The 24612-nt window shown below is 43.9% G+C and overlaps 3 protein-coding genes across 3 annotated transcripts in view; 1 reads left to right on the top strand and 2 right to left on the bottom strand.

Moving 5' to 3' along the window:
• Positions 1 to 2350: 2350 nt before the first annotated feature.
• On the bottom strand, positions 2351 to 5943 carry PSMD10 (proteasome 26S subunit, non-ATPase 10). Its single transcript, XM_027897927.1, has 5 exons — positions 5817 to 5943; positions 5587 to 5685; positions 4841 to 4987; positions 4567 to 4733; positions 2351 to 3539 (listed from the first exon to the last, which is right to left on the bottom strand). Exons 1-5 carry the CDS (start codon positions 5928 to 5930, stop codon positions 3386 to 3388), a joined length of 681 nt encoding a protein of 226 aa, XP_027753728.1. The 5' UTR covers positions 5931 to 5943; the 3' UTR covers positions 2351 to 3385.
• Positions 5944 to 6074: 131 nt separating this feature from the next.
• ATG4A (autophagy related 4A cysteine peptidase) lies at positions 6075 to 16632 on the top strand. Its single transcript, XM_027897913.1, has 13 exons — positions 6075 to 6193; positions 7380 to 7490; positions 8422 to 8493; positions 8842 to 8940; positions 9307 to 9408; positions 9908 to 9980; positions 10869 to 10948; positions 11937 to 12124; positions 12234 to 12312; positions 13196 to 13341; positions 13891 to 13947; positions 15057 to 15168; positions 15464 to 16632. The coding sequence occupies exons 1-13, from the start codon at positions 6184 to 6186 to the stop codon at positions 15526 to 15528; spliced, it is 1194 nt and encodes a 397-aa protein (XP_027753714.1). The 5' UTR covers positions 6075 to 6183; the 3' UTR covers positions 15529 to 16632.
• A 318-nt stretch (positions 16633 to 16950) lies between these two features.
• The window catches only part of LOC114065833 (collagen alpha-6(IV) chain-like), a 38209-nt gene continuing 30547 nt past the window's right edge, over positions 16951 to 24612 (bottom strand). Inside the window, exons 36-44 of the mRNA XM_027900024.1 lie at positions 24155 to 24280; positions 23714 to 23830; positions 23166 to 23327; positions 22165 to 22263; positions 21735 to 21881; positions 21049 to 21165; positions 20177 to 20368; positions 19683 to 19969; positions 16951 to 19060 (exon numbers count right to left, since the gene is read on the bottom strand). Of these exons, the coding sequence (XP_027755825.1) occupies positions 18800 to 19060; positions 19683 to 19969; positions 20177 to 20368; positions 21049 to 21165; positions 21735 to 21881; positions 22165 to 22263; positions 23166 to 23327; positions 23714 to 23830; positions 24155 to 24280 (1508 nt within the window). The 3' untranslated portion in view covers positions 16951 to 18799. The remainder of the gene's footprint in view (positions 19061 to 19682; positions 19970 to 20176; positions 20369 to 21048; positions 21166 to 21734; positions 21882 to 22164; positions 22264 to 23165; positions 23328 to 23713; positions 23831 to 24154; positions 24281 to 24612) is intronic.

The following is a 24612-nucleotide window of genomic DNA, read 5'->3' as shown; positions in this document are numbered from 1 at the left end:
AACACTGGTTTCAGTCTCATGCACTGCACAAAAAGGCATCTGGCTCAGGGATCTGGAACTTTTTGGCACTTAAATCTTTTATAGGACCTAACATGCATAAATCCATCGGTGACTCTTCTTAGCCTGTAATCATCAGACACATGCAACATTCATCTTGAAAGTTTCTGGGCTAAAATTTGCAGGTTCAGTTCCTACAGCTCTAAGTATGTTTATCAAGAAAGTGAGCACAAAAAAAACAAAAAACCCAAAACAAAACTAGAAGAAAAAAAGGGGAAAAAAAGGGGGGGGGGAAAGGAAAGGGGGGGGGGGAGAAAAAAAATGGCAACATTTAAAGAAGATGTAAGGCATAAGGTCCTAGTTAAGAGTCATTTGGGATCTTCAAGCGTAACTGTATTCATTGCCCTTTCCACCCAGCTTTCTGGCTTTCAAATATTTATCTTTGTTATGTGTGTCATAGTGCTTAGCTTCATTCCAGAGTAAAAGGACATTTACAGTGTTCTTATACTATTCCAGCTAAAAACTGCTTGTGCCAAACTGTGAGGGTCAAAACCTTGCTAACACCGACGCTGCCATGTTCTACCGGTGGATCCTCACATTCCTCTCTTCCCTGAATATCCAGGGTACACTTTAAGTCATGATCTCCTTAATCAGGCAGCTCTTGTTGACTTTTGTGGCAACCGTGCCAAGCAAAATCCGTAACTCACGTCCTTCAATCTGGGCTGAGCAGCTTACTGAGGAAGTCTGATATTGACACCCAAAGTTGTGTCAACGTGCAGAATGATGACAGTAAACATGCTCAGAAACAGCGAGAGAGAGACTACCTACTCCTGTTTGGGTGCTATTTCTTACCAAAGGTGTTTCTCCATGATATAACTCAAATCAATCATTAGTCCGAGGGAGCCCACGACTTGGCTGACAGCAGCAATAATTTAAAACAATGTCTTATCTGATATTCCTAAGCTTTGTTTTTTTATCTTTGTGGGAAACTATAAACAACTGTCTGCATGTCACCACTATGGCTGTATTAGTTCTTCTAAAGCCTTCTTCTGTATATATGCATCTTAGCCACATTTTTCTTACTGCAATACCTTTCCAGCTTCCCCATCTCTGCAACAGCATTATTGTGATTAAAGAGGGGACTACATTATGTGATCATTACTATAATTTTTTCCAATCTTTCCTTAATCGCACCTACACAAATTAATCTGCAGGTATTCCTTACACAACTTGCTGCAGTAAGATGGGAGCTTATGTGGGTGAAGTTGTAATTACCTTCTGTAGCTAATACAATCTTCCAAGAATGTCACAGGTTTTCTGTTTGTTCAAAAGAAGAAACTGCTCAAGTTACGTTAATGTTTTTATATAAAACAAAAGAACAATTCAACACAATTCATGACTAATCATTCCTCCCATACTTCTGCCCACCAGTGTGTAATAGATAGTATTAAAAAAAAAAAAAGCAAAAATAAGAAACAAAGCAGAGTTTCTTAACATATTGAGGTGTTTCTGGAAGCCTTCTGGCAGATGTTTGTTCTCACTATAAAGTCTGTAAACGTTTACTAAAAGGATGGAGCACTGTTCCTAGCTTTCCACTGATGCTCTGGGCAAGGCACAATTCAAATTAGGAACTGATCCACAGTGTGTAACTCCAACACCCTGCAGAGCCACGCAGGACACAGAGACATTTTGCAGAATTTGCCTTACGTGTTCCGACAGTCTTTGCTGCGTGGCCCATTTATCATCTCCTGTGGGAGTGGGCATCATTAACCAGATGGAAACCAGATGCTCAGCCAACATTCAAGCTACCACCTTCTAGGGAAGTGTATTTACAAAGCCACAGAGCTGTGGCAGGGTTTTGTTGCTCCACAGAGATCAAGGATGAACACAGAACACTTCAGCTGTTCTCAAATCAAATTTTCAGCAGTGCCTGTGCAATACACAAGAAACATTTACTCAGTCAGGTTCCTCCTTCAATCAAGGTCTGCATGGCCAGAGCTTACTGTACAGGCAAGTTATCCCTCCTGCTCTCAGTGTGCCCCCTTAGTGAATTTTAACCTGCATTTTGTGTTCTAAGATACGTTTAAAGTCATTGGTGAAGATATCTGTTTGGTTGTTTCTGTGTTGTTTATCAAAATAAACTGCGTTACCTTAAGCCCTACAAGTCAAACTGTAGAAACTGCCAGCTTGCCTTTCAACCTTTCCTTGAGGCTTAAGATCAAATATGTTGCATTCCCACACTGTGGAATGGATGGCAGAGTTGCATCTCACTTGCTGTACAAGCTTACAAGCTATTTAGAAAATATTGGTTTTGTTACATACAGGTCCAATAAAGTTTTATAATACCAAAGACTGTTGTTTAGGAAAGTTCTTTATTTCACAGGATCTTACCAGCATCATTTGTTCAAGGGGAAATCTATCCACTGGTGCCACAAGTGCTCTTACCAACATCAGGACAGGAGGTCACTTTTCAGACTCTGTCTCATTAGTTTTGCCTTGTAATAACTTAATATCAGCATTTGCTATGAGTAAATAGAGATTAAACCAGGCTTCTGTTATAAAACAAGATGGTAAATTGCAAGTGTCAGTGCTGCATGTGGGAGTCAAAGAAAACAGAAAAAAGGAACCTACAAAAGGAGCAAGAGGAAAAAACATTAAATCTGAAGTATATCCCAGAGAATTATTCAGAGCCATCCATTATAAAACATTATATTTGCAGAGATAACCCTGAAACTGCTGCTGCATTCTGCAAGCAATCCAGTGCACTTCATCAAATACGTGTATTTAAAGATGCAGAGAAACAGAATAACAATAACAACAACAAAAGAGCTTTGAACAGTCAAATCTCACTTGAATAGACCAAGAGTAACAAAACTGGATACATTTACCTAAGCAACTGAGCAAACTGCATTCTACAAAGGGAGATATGGTGTAGTTTAGAATCATCTGAAGAAAGACAGTTTGTACCCACAAAAACTAATCCCACACACAAATCACAAAATCTAAGGGCAAAACCAAAGACTCCAGGACAAGCTTCCAAAATTAAATTTGCTTTAAATTGTTAAAGCATTTTTGGTCCTGTTGCTTGAATGAAAATATTCTGAACTAAGATCTGACATACAAAGAATGACCACATTTATACAGATCATACTGTAAACTGAAAGAAAACTGCAAGATATTGAAAAATACTTTAAAATCAGTGAACTATTTAATTAACAGGAAGTACAAACGGTTGTTTTGGCACTGCACTTGAAGAACAGCTTCAATAAAAACATTTTATTACCATGCTGATACCCACACACGACATCCTGGTTGAAATATCAAAATACGAAGTCTGCAGTCTTAAATATAAGTGCAACAGGAGAGAGGCTCGAGTGGGAAGCCCCCACTAGCCCTCCACCATCCTTTTAAGTATGGCTCCCAGGCCACCCTTTGCCACTTTCAGTGGGGTCAGCTCTTCTTTATTCTCAATGTGAATGCTTGCACCGTGAGACACTAGCAGCTTGGCCTCCTCCACTCTCTCTTCATCGCAGGCCAAATGACTGCAGGGGGAACAAGAAACCCACAGCCACTGTTAAACAGTCCAGGCTTCTCAAGAGCAATAATTAGGCCATGTCAAAATGACAGCGCGAATTTTGGGGGGAGATACATCCTAGAACAACAAAACCACACGAAACCAACTACCTACACAGACACTGTCCAATTACTCTGTTGTCACAACTCAAGAACATTCCTCCTGCTGTTGCCCTTGCAATGTTAAGACAGTTCTTTGGATTGGGATTTGGCTCTGCAGTCAGCAAAGCAAAGGAGAACATGATCCACAGTGAAAATGGATAATGGCAACCTCCATTTGAATCAAAAGTGATAAAAGAAATCATTTGTGGCTAAAAAACAATCTGAAGTAACGAGTTACTGCAAATGCAGCGAGCACATTTTTCCATTCAGCACAGTATCCTGAGAATAACTGTGTGCATTCCAGGGCCATTCCAAGGTTTATGTACAGCTTAGACACACTGCTTGATCTTACTCACAGCAAACACTTGATTCCACTCTAAACAAGGCAGAGTTTTGCCACTAACTTCCAAGCAGCTAAGGTTTTATCCCTGCAGATTCCAACTGATCTCTAAGGTAACATCGAACGCTGGGCTGGTTGTATTTAAATTGCAACTTATTTTCCTTAGAGAGGTGAAGAAAAGGTTGTAAAATGAGTTCTTGCTTGGCAGGACAGAGTAGGCCAGCCTGCAAGACCAGTTTCCTCTGACTTTGATGTCATTAGCTCACTCTCTACCCTCTAGTGGCAACCAAACGTATTCCAAATTATTACAAAAAGTGTTCTACACTCTTTAAGTAGATGTGGTAACACAAATTAAAAGTATGCATGTACAGACACACTTAGGCAAAATACTAAGTATGATTTTCTCAAATACACTTTAATTGCACAGGGATGTGAAGCAAAGCAGTATTTTAAGGCAACAAAAAATATTTAAAAAAAAAGAAATTGAAGTAATGGCCTTTCATTTCACAGAGATTATGCTGTTTCAAGCAAAGTAAAAAGAAAAAAATACTTACAGGGGAGTATTCCCTTCAGAGTCCCGCATATCCACAGTGGCATTGTGCTGCACAAGGATCTGTACCATTTTTAGGTTCCCTTTGGCTGCTGCTCTGTGCAACGGGGTGGATTCAAAATGATCTGTCGCATCGGGATCTGCTCCATTCTCCAACAGCATGATTGCAATCTGAGTGTGTAGTAAGAGAAAGGAGCAGGGGAGGAGGATGTGAAGTTAACACATTGAAATCCTTCTTCCCAGAGCACCACCACCTCCAGCAGCCTGGGTAAACGTACCTCCTGCTTATTTTTGGAGGCTGCATAGTGCAGGGGCGTGCAGCCGTTCTGATTGACAGCGTTGACATGAGCACCCTTGGCAATGAGGGCTTTCACAATTTCATCCCGGCCTGCAGAGGCAGCGATGTGTAAGGGGCTCCAACCAGCCTACAGAGGGGAGAACAAAACCACATTATCCAAAACACGAGTTTCGGGCGAAAAAAACCATGACAGTGCATAACCCGAACTGAGACTTAGCTGCTCACACTGCAACATATTCGGATGTAAATATTTCAACCCTTCCTCTAGAACATGAGCAGACCATCCTCACCAAGGGTCATTTCAGTGAAATGACTGAACCTGCCACCTGCTCTGTAATGCCTTCCCCAGTGTAAGAAATCTTCATGGCACCTCACGATTTGGCACAACACATTTGGGAGGATCACACCGAGATAAAGGCAACATGAAAACCCCAGCAACTACCCAAACAAACACTGCTGGTTTCGCAGCTTCATTCATAAGAAGAGTCCTCCTAAAACTGCTTTACAACAAGCACGACTCATCAAGTCTCTCTAAGCCCATTTCCACACGAACAGCGAAGTATTTCACTGCCTTCCCAGGGCACACACAGCAGCCTGGGCTTTCCCAAGCCTCACAGACACCGCGCTGGGGGCACCGGGAGAGGGGCAGGGACGGAAGGGAGGAAGGCTGGGGAAGCCACGGCAGCCAAGGGCCGCGGCAGAACCGGGCAGGGCCGCCACACTCACATCGTCCTTATCGTTCACGGGCACGCCGAGCCCGAGGAGCAGCTCGGCGACATCCGTGTGCCCCGCCGAGCAGGCCCAGTGCAGCGCGGTGCGGTGATCCTGCGGGAGAGCGGGAGGGAAGGACAGAGCGATGGAGAGAGCGAGCGCGGCAAGCACCGGGAGCGGCTGCCACGAGCCGCCCCGCCGACAGCCGCCCCCCTCAGCCCGCCGGGGCCCCGCGTCCCGCTGACCTGGTCGGCGCGGGTGGCCTGTGCGCGGTCGCGGAGCAGCAGCGCCCGCAGCTCGTCGAGGCGCCCGGCGAAGGCGAGGTTACACACGGGCACGTCCGACACCGCGCCCTCCATGCTGCCCCTCCGCCTCGCCGCCCCCCCGCCAATCACAAGGCCGCTGCGGCCGGCCCGGCCAATCGCACCTCCCCGCCCGCTCAGCCCGCCCCCTCTGCCGCGGAGGCCGCTGGGGGTTGTAGTCCCGCGGGTGGAGGGGCGGCGCGCTAGGGGCGGGCGGTGGGACTGCAGCTCCCAGGGCGCCCCGCGGCGCGGCCGTGTCGTGCCTCCGTGTCGGGGCGAGGAGGAGGAGGAGGATGGTGACAGCGGGAGGATGGAGGCCGGTGAGGGGCGCGGGGCGCGGGCACGGCCGGCGGGGCGGCGGCGACGGGCCGGGACAGTGTCTCGGCGGCCGCGGCGAGGGGTCGGGTCGGCACCCCGGGGGCCACAGCGTCGGGAAGCGCCGGCGGGCTGAGGGACGGACGGAGTGGGGTGGGGGCGGCTGCGATCCGCCGTGAGGGGATCGCACGGAGCGGGGGGTCCCGCGGCCTCTCCCGGGGACGGGGCTCAGGGGCTCGGGTGAGGGGCTCGGGTGCAGAGCTCGGGTGAGGGGCGGCTCAGCCCGAGCCGGGGGGGGCCGCTGCCAGCCCGGCCCCGGGAGGCGCCGCGGGTCGGCCGGGAGCGCTCTGAGGGAGCCTTGGAAGGGGAAAGGACACCCCAGGCGGGGAAAAGAGACCCCGGCTATGCTTTCCCGGGGGGTCTGAACTTAACAGCTGATTGTTCATTCTTTATAGTGGATGTATGTGCACTCTAAGAGTAAAACAGAATTGTGTCTGCTTTCGCTATTGATTTTTCTATCAATATATTCCTTAAGATTGTTATCTAAAAGGACTTTACATTCATTTTTACGCTTGAAGACATGTCTCACTATTCCAGAAAGCACTGCTTTAATAATCTAGAAATTGGTTGGACTGTCTTCTTTTAGTAGTGTTAATTATTATTTGTTATTTCACACTAGATAGATCTAATGTTGAATAATAACATTATTATGTCTTTTTTTTCTTCCTCCTGAAGTGTTTCAAATCTTCAGTTGAGAAAGTAAAGCCCAGTCTTGCTAACACTTTTCACATGCTTCCCATTAAGCACGAGGCTGTAATCGCTCTGATTTGTATTTTTTTTTTTTTGTACATTTCAGATCAAGCCATTGTGCCTAAATTGGTTTTTTCCTTCCCTCATTATCTTGAATCAAATCTCACTCTCGCTGCAGTCATCCTGAACTTCTGCCACTGGCTTCAAGTCAGACTGCTTAAATCAAGGTGTTAGTCCTGGTGAGGATCAAAATAAAAACCAGCCAAGGCATTGGATATTTCAGTGTCAGAACAGAAAAAACTCAAAGCAGCTGACAGCACTGGTCAGAACCCCCAAAGGCTGCAAGGACTTGCTGCAACTAGTTCAGTCTGAGAGCTCCAAGGTGTGCCTAAAAGAACAAAGGGATAAAATGGAGTGTGAATTTTGTGTATTGCTGTTTAGTTTTATCTAGGTATGAAAACCAGATCACTATTTTGTCAGACTACTTAGAAGAATTTCCAGAAACTGACGAGCCAGTGTGGATTCTGGGAAGGCAACACCACCTGAACACAGGTATCTATGTGTTTCCAACATCAGCTGCCTCAGAAATAGATAAATAAATAAATTTTGGGAAATGTTCAGCCTCTTTAATGTTCATCCCTCATCCCCCCCACGAGGGATGCTGTCTGCAGCCAGTTACTTGCAACTGAAAGGACATATCATAAGAATAATAAATTAATCTACTGCACATACTCTACTTTGGTGAAAGCAAATACCTAAAAGTTATGGCAGAGCTATGTATTTATATAAAAATAAGGATTCAGAGATGAGCTTTGCTCCTGGGGGAGAAGACAAGGGCATCCTGTGTTAATGTCAAAGGCAGTTGCAGGCCTGGTGTTCAGGACAGCCCAGGGTGCCGCCTGCAGCCTTGATCAGCTGAGGGAGCCTCTGGAGAGCCCAGCCAGTCTGAGCCACAGCTCAGGGAAAACGAGCAAATGAGATTCTTAAGCATTCTTCAGAGCCTTTGGGAGAAGTCTGTAAGTGCATGTGTTTAAACAAACAAACAAAAAGAGATTTAATTAAATTTAATGTTATTAACCTGCTCTTAAAGTGACTTTGAATTGGGTTTGGAGGTAGAGCATAATTCCGTGATAGTCTGCATGTAGAAGTTATTCACCTTTCTTAACTTGCTTTACCAGTTCTTTCCTGAGGACATAGTTCTCCAGAGCTGTTTCAGTCAGGCTGGGCATAATCATTCCAAACACCGTGTAAAACTTCACTGGCTAGTAATTATTTCATCCTTAATAAGTTAACTTTAATTTTCAGTCTACAAAAGCTCTCTGTGTTTCAACTGCTAAAAGTGTTTTAAGTATTAAGAGTCTTGTATGTAAAAGTGAACAAGAGCCTTCCACACACTCCATATATAGACTGCACAGGTCACATTGGGATTTTTCAGTTTTAAAAGTCTGTTTTAATAATTTCTTTCCTCTTAAAATTGTTCCAGACAAATCTAAGCTGCTGTTGGATATAAGTGCTCGTCTCTGGTTTACGTATAGAAGGAAGTTTTCTCCTATTGGTGAGTATGCAGCAGTCCAGCTGCCTGCTTATGGATTGGCAGGATGAGTGATCATGTTAGGGACTCGAAAATTATTTTTACAGTATTAGAACATTTTGAGCATAATTTTAACTGTTTATGCAAACAGAAGATTAGAGCTGTTGAAAACCCTGTTTGCCTCTACCTGTGTATCATCAGGTCTTCACATTTATAGGGCAAGCAGTAAAGTTACGCCAGCACTATGGAAAGGAAAGAGCTTGCTCAGTGCCTTTAGTCTGTAGGACAGTTGATAAAGATTTAACTTGAAGTTTTCCCAGTGGCTGCACTCAGTGTAAGGCCCGTGTTGATTGTGATGAGCTTTGCTTTCAGGAGGCACCGGCCCTTCGTCTGACGCGGGCTGGGGATGTATGCTGCGCTGTGGGCAGATGATGCTGGCCCAGGCACTCATCTGCAGACATTTAGGAAGGGGTGAGTACTGTTGCTGAGGGAACTTTTGTGTTGCTTGGAGACTGTTTGATTCTTTCGTAGTTTTCCATGAAAACATAAAACCTAAATTCGTTAGTGAAACTTTCCTTGATGCCCTGATAGATGTTAATAGTGAACTATTCTTGTCTACTGTGGTAAAGTCATGCCAGCCTTAAGCAGAGAAACAGAAACGGAGGGAGGACAAAGCTGTGACTTCTAGGATCTCTACATAAAATGTAAATATTAGAGATGGATTGTACATTAGTCTCTTAACATCTCAGTGTATGGCTTTCTACCATCTAGAAATTTGATCAGTATGATGGAAACATTATTTTTTTTAATCTGTATAACTTTTTTTCTTCCTGTAAGATTGGCAATGGGAAAAACACAAAAAACAACCAGAAGAATATCATAGAATCTTACGGTGCTTTCTAGATAGAAAAGATTGCTGTTATTCCATCCATCAAATGGGTAAGAACACACAGCAGCTTTTTTTTGTCCACTGGAATTCCTACTGGGTTGAAACTTTCTCCTTTGAAATAAGTTAATTAAAAATTTTTAAAAGGTGATTGTGAAGACAGTGTATATGTTAATACATAAATAAAAATGCATGCAAGTGGGTACAAAGTGTAGTAATTCAGAAATGTTATTCACTAAGACCTAAATAAGCCTGTATGCTAGATTCTAGCTCTTGATAAAGTATTCAATCTTTGGGTACCAGAGTTGATAGTATTAAAATAGACAGTCACAAAGCTTAGTGCAGTAATTTGTAATTAAGGACATACCTGTAATTCTTGTTACAGTTTAGGAACTTTAGTAAGGGAATAGGAGTCATTAAGATTTGAAAAGAGCATAGATGGAGAAAATAATTGTTGTTGCTAAATACAGTTTGCAGTTGCTCTGGAATGTGTGTCAGAAGTAGGCCATGCTGTTTAACACACACCGTGTGTGTTTTCCCTCCCACAAACAGCACAGATGGGTGTTGGAGAGGGGAAGTCCATCGGAGAATGGTTTGGACCAAACACAGTTGCTCAAGTACTCAAGTAAGTCTCGTCCCCAGAGCTCACTGGGAACGTTCCCCCAGGGCAGCTGAGCTCAGACCACGCTGAGGCCCCAGGGCTGTGCCAGAGGATGATCTCCCTGCCTCCCTCTCCCTCAGAATCGGGACTGTCTGTGCTGTGTGTTTGCCAGCACAGTGCAGACCGTGGTGCAGCTCGGAGGGCAAGTAGTGAGTCAGGACTGGGCGAGTTCTAAATTTTAATACACCAAGAGCCTGGGGAAGACCTGCAGAAAGGGCTCTCTGTCAACATGCCCTAACCTTGGTAAGCTCCAGCAAGGAATATGCAGTCCTTGGCACAGCCCTGACAGGTCAGGAGTGCCACCATGCAGATTAGAGTGCTGCTGTGAAGGATCTGAGTGCAGCCATCCAGGCCAGGGAGGACCTGAAGTGCAGTTCCCTGCTGTCTGAGCTGCAGTGCTGCCTGAGGCTGCTCTGTAAAGCAGGGCAGCTCCTCCTAGTCCAAAACCACACTCAGAGAGTTGACTTTTTTTTTCCTTCTCTAGACAATGCCAGGCACTGTGGGCAGGATCCCGCTGTGGAGGCTGTTAAATGCAATAAAAAGTAATAAATCTAATTATGTGGTTGAGCTGTTACTATCACTGCATTTGGCTAAAGGTCAAAACAGCTTTCACACAGTGCAGTGGGTGTGCTTTTCCTGGAAACACTCAGTACTTATTTTTTCTAAATATATTAAATTATTAATATTAGGATTAAAGTTATCTTTTTATTATATGGAGACAAAAAAATCTCCCAAGCCAACAAGTATGTTTTTTGAAAAAACCAATTTTTTTACTCAAGAACCATCTAACCGTCCTGAATTAAAAGCTACCCTCATGGTCCTAATTAACCTGTATTACCTTCATGTTTCTAGGAAGCTTGCTTTATTTGATGAATGGAATTCATTAGCAGTTTATGTGTCTATGGACAATACAGTGGTCATTGAAGACATCAGTAAGTGAAACAAAAGTTTTTTCAGAACTACTTTTATGTCTCAGCAAATAATAAAAAGTAGCTCAAAATCATGGCTAATTGTTTGGGGAAACTACATTCTGGCAACATTAGAGTAACATTAGTACTTGATGATCTTAAAGGTCTTTTCCAGCCTAAATGATTCTGTGATTATTTCTTTGGTTACAGTTTTTGATTTGACTCCACTCTCCTGAATGTATCTAAATATGAACAAAATACTTGGGGCCATCCCTACTTGTTCTCAGGGTAAGAAAAGCAATACAGGAAATACAAATTCAGGTTTGGGGTTTCCAAAACTGAAGTTAGCACAAAATGATGAGGCCTTTTTGGTGGCCGACTTACGTGCAGTTGAGGAAAAAGTGGAGTTTGGTCTGTGCTATCCAAGCTCCCACCCCAGCCATGGAATGAAGTTGCACAGTAAGCAGAAATCCAGAGAACTGCTTGTAATACAGAGTTTGCTTTTGTCAGGCAAAAGAGAAATCAGGGTCAGATCCTAGAGAAACACAGGGTTGATTTTCAGTTGTAAAAAAGGTGGGGTTACAAGCAGTGTTTAGCCACAGCCTGGTTCTACTTTTGTCCCTACTTCTGCTTGTTTTATGTCTGCACCACTGGAAGCAAAGAGTTCCCTGCAGAATTTCTAATGCTTCATCTCTGCCATATCATTTCCCAGGCAAAGCTTGACATCATTAATACTGCTAGTAGTAAATGTAACTTCAGTCCTAAATTTTCACCCCCCTACCATTTATCTCATGTCTCACTAATGTGCCAGCACATACTGCCTGTATTGTACTGTAATTCTGTCTGCCAGAATTACTTCTACCAGAGTGTTAACGATTTCCATGCCCTGCTCCTTTTGCCTTAGAGCAGCAGCTCTGTAGGGCTGTCTGGAAAAGCAAACTAACCCAGGATGGAGTGGTAGATGTGCTCTGTGTTCCTCTGTGCACTCACTGACCTGTGTTTCCGTTCCCAGAGAAGATGTGCTGGTCCCCTGCCCAGAGCAGCAGCGTTGCCCACAGCAGTGCCCACCTGCACAGGAGCGCTCTTGGCCGAAACAGGAACACAGCAGGACTCTGCACGGGCTGGAAGCCCCTGCTGCTCATTATACCTCTCCGCCTAGGGATTAATCACATAAACCCAGTGTACATTGACGCGTTCAAAGTAAGGGTTTTTCTCAGTGATTGTGTGTTACTGTGGAATAAGTTCAGGTATCTGATACATCGATAAACAAATCAACTTCAATTTCATTTTTCTCTCTTTGAACTCCTAGGAATGCTTTAAGATGCCACAGTCTTTGGGAGCATTAGGAGGGAAACCCAATAATGCCTATTATTTTATAGGATTTTTAGGTAAGGAAGAAAGAAACTTACTCCGAATATCCATATGACTGAAAGGGTTTTCCTGGGGAAGGGGAAGCAGTTTAAGCATGAGAATGGAAATGAAGAAACATACCCTGGACACTTCAGGAACAGTATGATACCATCCTTACAGGAACAGAGCAGCAAAGGTTGATGTAAAAATAAGGGATGATACAAGAACACAGGAACAAGAAGGAAGGAACAAGACAGATAGCATTCAACAGGTGTCAGGTGTCATTGCTGCTAGAATACTGAATTTTTTCCAATGATAAGTACTTTCTTGTGAAGGATGTTTTGCTTTAGCCTTTGCTTAGCCTTTTGCTTCAGAGTTTTCATAAGTTACTTTCTCAATGCAATATCTCTCTCACCTTCTTCCATGCCTGCCTTTATTAATTAATGCAGTAGTTGATACTAGATTCAGTCTTTCAGATTTCACCCTGGTTTGATCCATAACTTTTTGGATATTTTGTTCTTTCTTTTGTAAAAGCTGAGCTGTTTTAGTCAGACTTATTTGTTCCAATTTCTGAGTGAATGCCTAATGGGATTACAGATTGCATTTGTGGTCATCCTGTGGAATGTTAGGGATTACAGCAGTTGAGATTTCTAAAAAATCTGAACCTCACACAGATGATGTGACAAAGGTACAACAAACCATCCACAACATCTACCCTAACAGGTAACAATAGGAAAGTGTATTAAATGCCCTGTGGGAAGCTACCGTGCCTCATTTTCCAATTCTTTTAAAGACTCCCCAGCTAGAAAGTCAAAATACGGACTGTGCTGATAATCCAGTTGGTGGTGTACAATTGTAGATGCAGTAAGTGCTTATGAAAGCCTCTTGCCTGTTATCACCATATGGATTTCACCCCTGCAGGCAATGAGCTGATCTACTTGGACCCTCACACCACTCAGAGTTTTGTAGATTCAGAAGAAAACGGCACAGTTGATGACGAGAGCTTCCACTGCCAGCAAGCCCCACACAGAATGAAGATCATGAACTTGGACCCTTCAGTAGCTTTAGTAGGTGTTGGGAATTAATGATGTGTGTCCTTTATTCAAAGCAGCACCTCTGGGTATTGGTAAGGGCAGTAACGTGTTGTCTTGATCACAGAGCAATCTTCTACAAACAAATTCAACACGTGGTAGTTTATGTAGTAACTGCATTGGATACATGAATTTTGGATCAAGCAGGGAATTGACTCGTGGATCCTGGGGAGCCAACGAATTTTCTTTCCTGGGCAGCCATTACCTTTTCTAGAAGTATTTTGAACGGGAAAGCAAGGAACTGAATCAGTTTTATTGCATCTATGCATGGTTGCTCTGGAGAAGATACTAACCTGAGCTTAATTTGTTTTATATTATTTACAAATCTTTAAATAGAATTACTTGTAGGAGTCATGCAGTATAGATAACAAGAATACTGCGTCTGATCACATGTCAGCATCCTTTGGTTGGGTTAGGAGTGATTTGTCACTTGAGATACAACCAATACATAGATCCACAGCATCCTTCACTCACTGACTGACACACTGTAATTCCTTAACACTACTATGTGCATTCTTTCCTTAGGGCTTCTTTTGCAAAGAAGAATGTGATTTTGATAACTGGTGTAGTCTCGTACAAAAGGTAATACTCTTTTCTTTATTTGCTCTATATGAAACCATGTTTTACTTTTCTTTTTTTTAAAAGTGGAAATTCCCTGCTTGCAAATCAAACAAGCACCAGCAAAGGCTGCTCTAAAGATCGGGGTAAGATGACACTGCTGAGTTGCTGATGGAGCTTGTTCAGCATTTTGCAGCCCTGAGCCCTGGCACTGGGAAAACAAGATCATATAAACCCTACAGAGTTTGGCTTTTTTTAGCAGTACTGTGTTACTGGCTGATTCTTGGTCATTTACTGAGAAATACATGTTAAACTGCCATGTTGTAGCAATCTATTTATTTGTTTGTTTCCTGATCCTTATTTATTTTTTGACATAATAATATGTGTTCTAATTCTGAGCGTTGGTCCCTGGTACCACAAAAGATCTGATTCTCTCAATGCAGAAGCCCTTCAGCTCCTGCTGCAGTGTGGGATACAAAGAAGGTGCTTCCTGCCACAGGAAATTATTTTTTTTAGGATATTTCTGCAAGCAGTTGTGATACCAACTACAGAAATACGAATGTGAAGTAACACCAACCTCTAAAGGCATTTATTTAAAAAAAAAAAAAAGGCTTAAGGAAAGCAGTTTGTAAATAACTGAAATAGAAGATATGATGTAGCTTACCTAACAGGAGTGACATTTGGCTTCAATAATAACTTGTTTCTTCTGATTAAGCCTATCTTTCAGAATCTGTTGGGTATTTTTTTTTTGAGATAATGGATCTGTCTTTTGTTCTCATTGATCAACAGAAAACTTAAACAAAGAGAGGTCCATGCAAATAATTTTCTTTTAAAAGGCAGGAAATACCATGTTCTTGGTGTCTGCTCCATGTAAACAAAATTATGGGTGAGTGGATACCAAAGCCTATAATAACAACACTGATAATTTGTAGGACAGTTTAAGAGATCCATCCTTCAGGTGTATTTTCAAGTAGGAAAAGACATCTGTGAGCAGTGATTCATAGTGGCAGGTACCTGAAATACCAGGTATTCACTGTCTGGCTGCACACAGCCTTTGTTCTTCGATAGACATACATAATTAAAAATGTTTTTAATTAGGCAAGACATTTTTTTGTTTTCTCTTCTGTCCTCAGGAGATCCTAAAGCAGCAGAGTCTGCGGATGTTTGAGCTGGTCCAGAAGCACCCACCACACTGGCCTCCTTTCATACCTCCAACCAAGCCAGAAGTGACAACCACAGGAGCAGGTGTGGTACCAGCTGAGAGTGGTTCTCCTCAGCAAACAGGAGAATCATCACAGGTGGAATAACTGGGCTTTCCTGAGGATCAAGCAATCACTACATGATTATTTGTCTTACAGAGTATCAGTTATCCAGACAGGCCATGTACAATTTACAATTCCTAGCGCAATGTATTTTTAAATCTTACAAAATATTTCAAAGGCCACATTTCAGAAAAGTGGGAGGGTTGTTTTGGGATTTTTTTAAGTAAACAAAGTCAAACATGTCTTTAGATCCTAATTTGTTAAATTTTTTTTCCCAGAGCTCATTGAATCTACAGACAAGCTCTTTGAATTGGAAGAAGAATTTGAAATCCTGAGCGTATGAAGGAAACTGTGGTGACCCTTCTGAGTATTGAACATATTGCTAATATTACTGCATTGACTTAAATCACACAGCCATGTTAGCCCCAAAGTGCCTGAAATCATGGATAACAGAGCACAAACACCTGGTAGCATCCAAAACTCCAACAGTGACAGTTCCTTCTGTCAAAGAGCTTCCCCAGAGGGAAAGGCAGTGAAAGATTTTATTCTAAGACCCTGAAAGGGAACCTGTTTTTAATGTGTGTCTTTCCTGAAGACAAATGGACCTCTGACATTAAGGCAAAAATAAGTCTGTCAATGGGCTGTATGTTTGGAGAAAGGGATAACACAAAATGGGTATTTCTTGCTCTCTTATAATGCAATAGTTTAGTTCTTAAAGCAAAACAGTCTCAACTTAAGGAGGATGTTTACTTCTGTTCCCTCCCATGGGCTGCATCGTAGAAAAGAATGCATTGTCTTGTTTAAAAGATCGACTGGATCAGGAGAAAATTGTTTCCTTGTTAAATATTTTAACATGTATTTGAGCAACCACACTTTATTACAAAAATGTTTCTGTGAAAGGAACTATGTCTAATGTATACGTTTTGCAATAGCCTTCCTGTTTCTGGGAAACCTCAAGAGGAACAGGAGACTCAAATAGTTGATACAGATCACAACCACTGTTATAGTTATGATATATTTCACCTTGACCTTAAAATTCAATCATTACAACTTAGGCTGACTTTTCTTTGGAGCTTAAGTGAGTCAAAGGTGGTTTAACTGTACCTTATTTATTTTTAAAAAGATTTACACAAGTTTCTCTGTTACAGCACTTTATCTGTGCATCTAATAAATTTCTTAAGCTTTTCATAGGTTGTATGCTGCTATATTTTGTTAATTTGTTTGTGTGAACTAAATATAACCCAGGTTATCTTAATATATAGGCATATGCAACTTACTTAATTGTTGGGTTTTGACTTGTTGCCTTTTGAAATCTGTTTTGGTAAAAGTGCCTTAATTCTCCAGGTTTATCAGAACAGCTGGTGCAGTTTTGTTCCTTAGGCAGAGTATCTCTCTTGCAGCTCTAAGAAAACCAGCTCAGAATAAAGGCAGAGATCTTTTAATCCATCATACAGTTCCTATTTACTATCAGACAGTCCCCACTGTGGTCATTGTGTCACGATAGTGTAATGGACGTGAATCGCAGTTTCATCTTCAGCAATAAATGACAACATAGAGAAATCGTGAATGCTGTCTGCTCTCACTTGCACTTCTTCATCAGGGCCAGTGTGATTTCCAAGAAAAATCGTCATAACCTGCTCACAGTTCACCTTGTTTGCCTTCAATGTTTATTAATCATGGTTTGGAAACTATACACGTAGGAAAACCAGAACTTTCTTCCCCCTCTCCGTGGATTTGCTGCATGGGTTTTTTTAAAAAAAAGAACAACAAAGCATGACTTGTTAATACATGAATTTACTGTTCCTGTGACAGCAATTACAGCCCTCTCCTCCCCACTAAAAAACCTGAGCCCTTGCTCTGAAATGCTCAGTCTTGAGCAGTGACTGCTAAAGAAGAAAAGCAGTTAAAGAAACCCCTCAAGGGAGCACAACGTGCTCATTCCCCACCCCTGGCCATGGGGTAGCACTGTCAGAGGAGGCCTGAGCCCCTCAGAGCTCCTGAAGGATTCTGGAGTGGGGTAAACTGATGGAAATGGGGCTGATGGGGAATGGAACCCAGGATGTAAATCCAACACGATGCTGTCAGGGCAGCTAAGAAGTAGACTGGGTATCCAGCATGAAAGGATTGCCACTCAGGGGTTAAAATGCCTTAAGGATATCTGCAAAACACATCCAAAGCAGTTGCTGATCGTTCACAATTAGGAATAAGTGAAATGAAAGACGACATTGTCCTTCACAAATTCCCTGCTCATCTCCAGTGTGGTTCAACTCCAGAACATGCAGAGCTCTCTGCCCCACTGTCTTGGAAGATAATAATGTGTTATGCATGTAATCATCATTAAAGGTAAAAAAATTATGTGCTCAAAAGCAAATATGTTCTCAAGTACTTTGCTGGACAGAGTTAGAGCCCTAGAGCCTCATAAAGAAATCATACTTCAAAATAATGCCTCAGTCTTGCATTAGAAAAATTGTCTGAATAATTTTAGATTTTTAAGCCAAGGTGACAGTGTATTTTCTAGGCACTCCTTTGAAATGTCCTTTCCCTCAAAATACACAAGGATAATCCAATTGGTGGCACTTCTCTTTAATTATGCCCTGAAGGAAAGCATGACTAGTTGACAGTGTGTACACTAGAAATACAGTTTTTTAACAGTAAGAAAGCCCAGAGGAAGCAGTTTACAACACATTGACTGGGAGTAGAAAATGTACATCCCATACCCACTTACTCTCATGTCTGCATAAGCTCGTGTGCCATCCAGCAAAAGCTCTACTTCTCAAACTCACACAGCTTGATTAGTTACAAAGCAAATGTGCCAAGGCTGCCTCAGAAAGGAAATATGTGTTCATAGTAATAAAAGTATTCCTGCTGACTGCAGGTAGATAAGCACAAACCGTGAAGTCAACACTTTACCTGGAACGTATTTCAATATAAAGCTATGCAAAATACTGGAGGTGTTTTGGATTCATCTTCACGTCAAAAACTGCATTTTTCGTAGCTCTTTAGGGTCAACTGTGGATGACAGTCTGAATTAGAAATGATTACCTGTCACTGGAAGAAAGAATGTTCCATCTGGATAATAAGCAAAGCAAAACGTTAATTTTTGAGTCTTTCTAAGAAAATCAGTTATCAACCATTAATGCATGGTGTTTCCAAGCCACCTACAACACACATAATTTTTAGCCAGTTCTGTATTTTATAGGAGAATGAGTCTTCAGTCCCTTACACTACAGCAAATACTGTTTGCTAAGACACTAATTAGCACAGCTTTGGACGAGTCTCTCTGGATGAGGACTGGCAAGTGCCTCGGACATGAGTGGTGTGAGGTGTCAGCTGCTCTCCAGTCTGAACAAGGAACTCACAGAGACTTCCTGAGGTAGCCACAAATGAGAGGAAAAAACCCACTGAAGTAAAAGCATAGCACCATTTTCGTTAAAAAAAGTGGTCTTTCCTTCCTCTGTGCGCAGTCACTGGACTTGACACTTGATTTCTGTAGAATTCCGTCTGTCCTGATTCACCCAAACACACACCAAACAGGTTCATGGATTCACCCTCCTTCAATCAGCAATGGCTAATCCGGGGTTACGAGGCCTGCTGCTGGAACTGCACTGCTGCTCCTACAGGTTCTTCATGCAGACCTGGCAGCGGCTGACCCGAGTGCGCAGCTGTCCCGCTTTCAGGGTCTCCGAGGGGGGGGCACTCACAAACTGCTGCGACTGCTCCACCGTGGTCAGCCAGAAGCTGTACTTGTTGGCGAAGTAGTGGCACGTTCCCCGAGCACCGTTGCACTCGATGAACGGAGTGGCACGAAAATCCTCCAGGCAGGAGCCGGGGGAGACAAGGGACTGACCTCCGCCTTCTGCCCCCGCTGCAGTGTGCTGAAATGAAGAGGGCGAGTTTAGTGAGCTCAAAGGAACAGAAGGGGAGGTAACCAGGGGACTCTGCCAGCTCTGATGCTAAAAGGAGTGAAATAGGCAACCAAAATTACACCTTGGCTCTGTGCATCTGCCCTCTGAGTCAGGGCTAGAGGGGAAGAAGCAAAGGAACATACTTAGGCTGAATTTACAGGCCTGTTATAATGGCAAACCAGCTTTTCACTTGAAAGTTGGGAACATCTGGAAATAATAATGCTGACATATTTTCCTAACAATCTTACACTAATGAGCCTCTAGGAGGGTGCAATGGAAAACTTTTTCCACTGAGAGAGAGGATTAAGTCAATGCTGTAGTTTAATTGGCATTTTCACACTCAAATGCATGAAGAACAAAGAATATCTGTGGCAATACAGAACTCAGGCAGCAGCATCACCATCCAACCTGATCAGGGCAGGTGCTAAACAGAACAAACTTCAAGAGCTACAGCACCTCAGCTGATGAAGAAGAAATGCACTGGGGCAAGAAGAGACAGGGCTTCAGGTTCCTGTAAGTAACTCACAGAATAGAGTCGCAGTGACCTCACCAAGAGGAGATCTAGGAATGTTTACAGCAGTAGAATCCTTACCATAAGGAAGGAGTATCCTATCCACAGGCTGCGCCAGCCCAGGGGACACTGTGGGATGGTGATGTCCTGGCTGTGCACGGCCACGGCCTGGGATGGTGCCTCACACACAGAGCAGCGACTGATGTACTGTGGGATCTGGGCACTGTCCACCGGCATCATGGGGATGGGAGCGGTGGTGGAGAGCCAGTAGGACTTGTCATTGCGGCTGGCGTAGTAGCACACCTCGTTGATGTTGCAGTAAATGAAAGGCATGGTGCTGAAGCGAGGCAAACATGAGCCAGCAAAACCTGGAACAGTTGGAGAAGGGGTCAGACCAGGCATCTGCCAAACTCTCCAGCTCACACACAGCACATTCACGGTGGAGGAGGGCACGAGTGACGCTGCTCCCAGCACAGATCCCAGCCGAGCAGGCTGCCATCACCTCTGCTACAGCCTCTGTGCTGCCAGAGAGGATTGCTCCTTTGTTTATGCCTTAGAGAATTCTGTCAACTCACCGAGATCCTGGTTGTGAGCCTTTTCCTGCCCCTCCACGTACAGCAGGCTGTAGCCATCCCAGAGCTTATTCATTCCTATGGGGCACGGTGGGATTTGCTCTGACTGACTGTGCTTCACTAAGGTGTATCCAACACCCACGCTCCGACCAGGCATTCCCGGCAGACCATGTGGGCCCGGCTTCCCAGCAACACCTGGGAGAGAGAAAAGGAGTCACTGTCACAGTAACCAGTGTGGGCATCAGCTGGCCCTCTACCCCACCTTGGCACTGCTGGCATTGTGTTTGTGTCCATCTTGTACAAGGAGGATCCCAGATTTTGATGGTTGTTATATGAATAAATAGACTACTTATCAGTTACAAATCATTCATTTCTCAGCACCCACCCATTCCCTACCTCATTTAATTTTCTGTATTTGCCCAACAATGTGTACCTCACACTACAGTCATTCTGAGGATCTCAGAGCACCAACCAAAACCCAATGGAGTCATTTTTGTTACAGTGCTCTCCAGGATGATATTCCTTCTCTTTCTCACTGTGCCTTTTTTCCTCTGCTGTCCAACCCTCACAGCTCTGGTCACTGTGAATACTATATCACTCTTTTACATTCTCAAGATGATCCCCACATCCATAAAACACTAAAACCAAAAGGGGTTCAGAATTGTACCTAGGGAAACACCAGCAGTGACATCAACAAGGACATATGACAAGACTTTCCTCACTGAAGACTGAATTTTCTTCAATGAAGATACAAAACACAAGACCACTGACACCCTCTGGTCCTAACTGGCTACTGGGGAGGGTCTCTTCTGTAATCAAACAGAAGTCTACTGATTGCTTCTTTTTGATCTGTGCTCCCCAAATCATAAAATTACCTTCAAATCCTTGTGGTCCTGGGGCACCTGAAGGTCCTGGATCCCCAGCTATGCCAGGTGTTCCAGGTAAGCCATCACGTCCTTTCAAACCAGATCTTCCTGGCAGACCTTTTGCACCTGAAATACAATTATTTGTATCATCATTTCCCCATATGAATGCCTTCACTCCTGTGATCATTTTCCAGAAGGGAAATAGGTTGTCAGCAGCCATGCTGAGTGAGAGCTCACTCTTCACTAGCTGTGGTTACAACCAACCAGCTCCATAAGGGACTCCACCTGATCTGCTGTCTCTTAAAGGATCGAGAGGTACAGCTGAATTTACACAGGGCTGAAAATGCAACACTGAGATCTCAGATAAGTGACCAACTTCAGCCTGAAGCTACATCAGACCTAAGACTCAGGCTTCAGTAAAAGAGAATATTAACATTTAAAAATCACCTTAATGGCAGTGCTGAGAAAGTGATTTGCTGGGCCTTGGAGAGCCAAGAGGTGCCAGACCCACCAAAGTTGCTTTGCTAAACAATACAAACCTCAGGCTGAAGCTCCCACCACTTCCCCAGTTACTCTATTCTGCTGACAATTCAAGTAATTCCTAGTGCTGAATGCTGACCACTGATACAATACCTGGTATTGTATCAGCTGCATCACAGACTGCTACATTTCAGTGATCTGAGTGTACTTTTCACCTGGTTTTCCAGCTGGGCCCGGGAATCCAGGATCTCCATCAAAGCCAGGGACACCATCAATTCCTGGCAGACCAGGTAAGCCTGCAGGGGCTGTGACTTCTTCTGGCTGTGGGGTTATTCCTGGAGCCCCTGGTCTGCCAGGGAGACCTGCACATGGGGCAAATGACAGTGTAAATACATCACAAAAAAAAGAAAACAATCACAGTTTTGGTGCCAATTCTGATACAAAGGAGAAGAATGAGAAATTAAAATCACCTTTGTACATCAGCACTGGGGATCTTGTAAAAAGTATGTCAAGCTTTTTCTAATTTACTTCAATCTCTAAGAAACTAAGAGTCTCCCAAATAATCCCATTAAGGGGGCTCTGAAATCCTCCCCAGCCCAAACCATGTGCAATAAATTGCAGGTTTCTAAATCCCCCAGCACTCACCTCGACGGCCCATTTCCCCTTTCAGCCCAGCATGACCGGGATCCCCCGGGGGCCCATCTTTACCCGGCATCCCCATCAGGCCAGGCTCTCCTCTGACACCTGCAAAGACACAGCTCAACACTCAGGGGCTCAGCACAGGCTCCTGGGGCTCTGGGAAGCACACTGCATTTTGGCTCTCAGATGGAGGGGACCACAACCCTTAAGGAAATCTGTGCCCATTCTGACATCCAGAATGGCTGCAGAGCCTCAAGGCAAGAATTTCCACTGCTACCTAATTACACTTGATTGAAAGTACTCCTCTGCTTCTTTGGGTAACCCAGGGACAATGTTTGGGGAGAACACATCTTTTCTATTTGGAATCCATCACTGGGCACAGCACAGAGGCCTGGGGGTCCAACAGCCTACAGAGACAGCAGGTCTTCATCTGACAGTGGTTCTGCATCCTTTCCTCGCTTTTGAGCTGTGTGGTTTCTCTGAAACCTTGTTCCTGAAGATCTTGTGGGCAGCTGCCCTTTATCCTCCTTTGGTACAGACCAAAGAGAGAGCAACACGTTCCCTGCCTTAGCCCAGAACATCTCTTAACTCCTACAATCCTCTTAGGCTCTTGTGGAGACGTAAATCCACCACACTAATGCCTCTGAGCACACAGGACAGGTGGGATGAAAGAGCATCTCCAGTCTTTGCCTAGAGAGCACATGCAAGGGGGTAACTGTGATGACAAGCACAGCACCATTGCAGGTGGACACCATCTACTCAGAAAAAAAACCACCAAAGGTAAGAGGAAAAAAATCATCCAGAGCACACTGAGGAGCCCTGGAGCTGGCCTCATTGTGCTGCTTTTAGAGTCAGTAGATAAAACCTGCATGAGCCAAAAGGGAAGATTTAGACATGAAACTCAGCTGTTACACCTGAATGAGGCCACACTCACCACCCAACAGCCATTCACACTGGGGAGATGACATCTGCCAAACCACCCCCCGATCCTTTCAAGGCAAGGTTACCTTTGAATCCAGATACTCCAGGGAGTCCAACTGGACCAGTGAGTCCCACGTCGCCCTTACTGCCTCGCAGGCCAAGGACACCGGGGAAACCTGGACTGCCTGTGTCACCTTGGTCAGAAGCTGGGCCAGGGGGCCCTCGTGGTCCTGGTAGACCTGGAAAACCTGGAGACAACAGAGTTAATTAGCAAAATCTGTTCCTGGGGCAAAATAAATGCTGGGGCTACCCCCAGTGTGTCTTTCTAGAGGACAGTAATTGTTTGGGTCTGCATTTCCAAGGGTGTCATCCTCCCAAAGGAAAGGATCCAAACCCCACCTGCTCATATCCACTTTAATCCTTTTAACCACAATAATCCAGATCCAAATTCTGGGCCTGAGAGTAGCCCTTGCCCTACATGGTAGCTCCTGGCGACTCAGAAATTCCCTAGGAGAAGGAGAGCTGTGGCTTCAAATCTTTGGCCAGGGAAAAGTCTCAGCCTCCCCAGCAAGGCTGTGAGGCACTGAATGGGTACCAATGACATCATGACAAAACCTTTAAATTACACACATACCTGGACTGCCATCAGTTCCTGGATGGCCAGCATCTCCAGGCCTCCCACGGATATCAGAAGGAACAGAAGCTCCAGGTGTTCCTGGCAAGCCAGGCAGTCCCATAGGCCCAGGGGGACCTAGGATAAGAAATACTAAGTGAGACTGTCCCCAAAGGCCTTCATGGATTTCAGACATGGACAGAAGTAGTGGCTGAAAAGCACTTTTATTGAGGAGAACAAAGAGACATCTCACTACATGAGGGGAAAAATTACACATTGTGCTGTTCAGGAGAGGTACAGAACTTGAAGACTGTTTCTCAAATAAAGGGCCACATCACAGCTCTAACATTTATCTGTCAAACTTCTAACCACCTTTGTGGCTTTTCTTTGTTAATTCTGCTGACCATGCAACCCATTCATCTGAGCTGCAGTACATCTTGCTTACAGAACATCAATATTTACCCATGTCTCCTGCTGAGCCTTTTGGTCCAGGGAATCCTACAGCTCCTCTCCCCAGGCCTGGAGAACCTTCTTCACCCTTTGTACCCGGGAGACCTGCAGGTCCTTTCAGTCCAGGTTCACTCAGACCTAAATAAACACGGTTAACAAAGATAAGAGAGCCTATTCTAATTGTCTAATAGCAGTTAAATCATTACACAAAGTGGTAAAAAGAAATCAGCCATTTACTAATGTCCCTGCTGTTTTCAATAGAGCAACTGAAAGAGAAGAATATTCTATTTCATATGATCAAAAATAAGAAAAAAATCCAGCAAAAGCTTCCTAAAAGCAGAATCTGGAATACAATCAAAGAAATAAGCTTCTGATTTTACTGATGCCTTCCTTGAGCTCCATATAATGGAGGGCTCTAAAAAGCAGTACAGAAACATTTCAACACTAAGCCCAACTCAAAGCAAGCATTT

Source organism: Empidonax traillii, unplaced genomic scaffold (assembly GCF_003031625.1).
Source record: "Empidonax traillii isolate 1590-97213 ecotype Southwest subspecies unplaced genomic scaffold, ASM303162v1 scaffold20:size5563877, whole genome shotgun sequence".
Taxonomy (NCBI): domain Eukaryota; kingdom Metazoa; phylum Chordata; class Aves; order Passeriformes; family Tyrannidae; genus Empidonax; species Empidonax traillii.
Note: the sequence above shows the minus strand (reverse complement) of the source record. Positions and strands in the feature narration are given on the sequence as shown.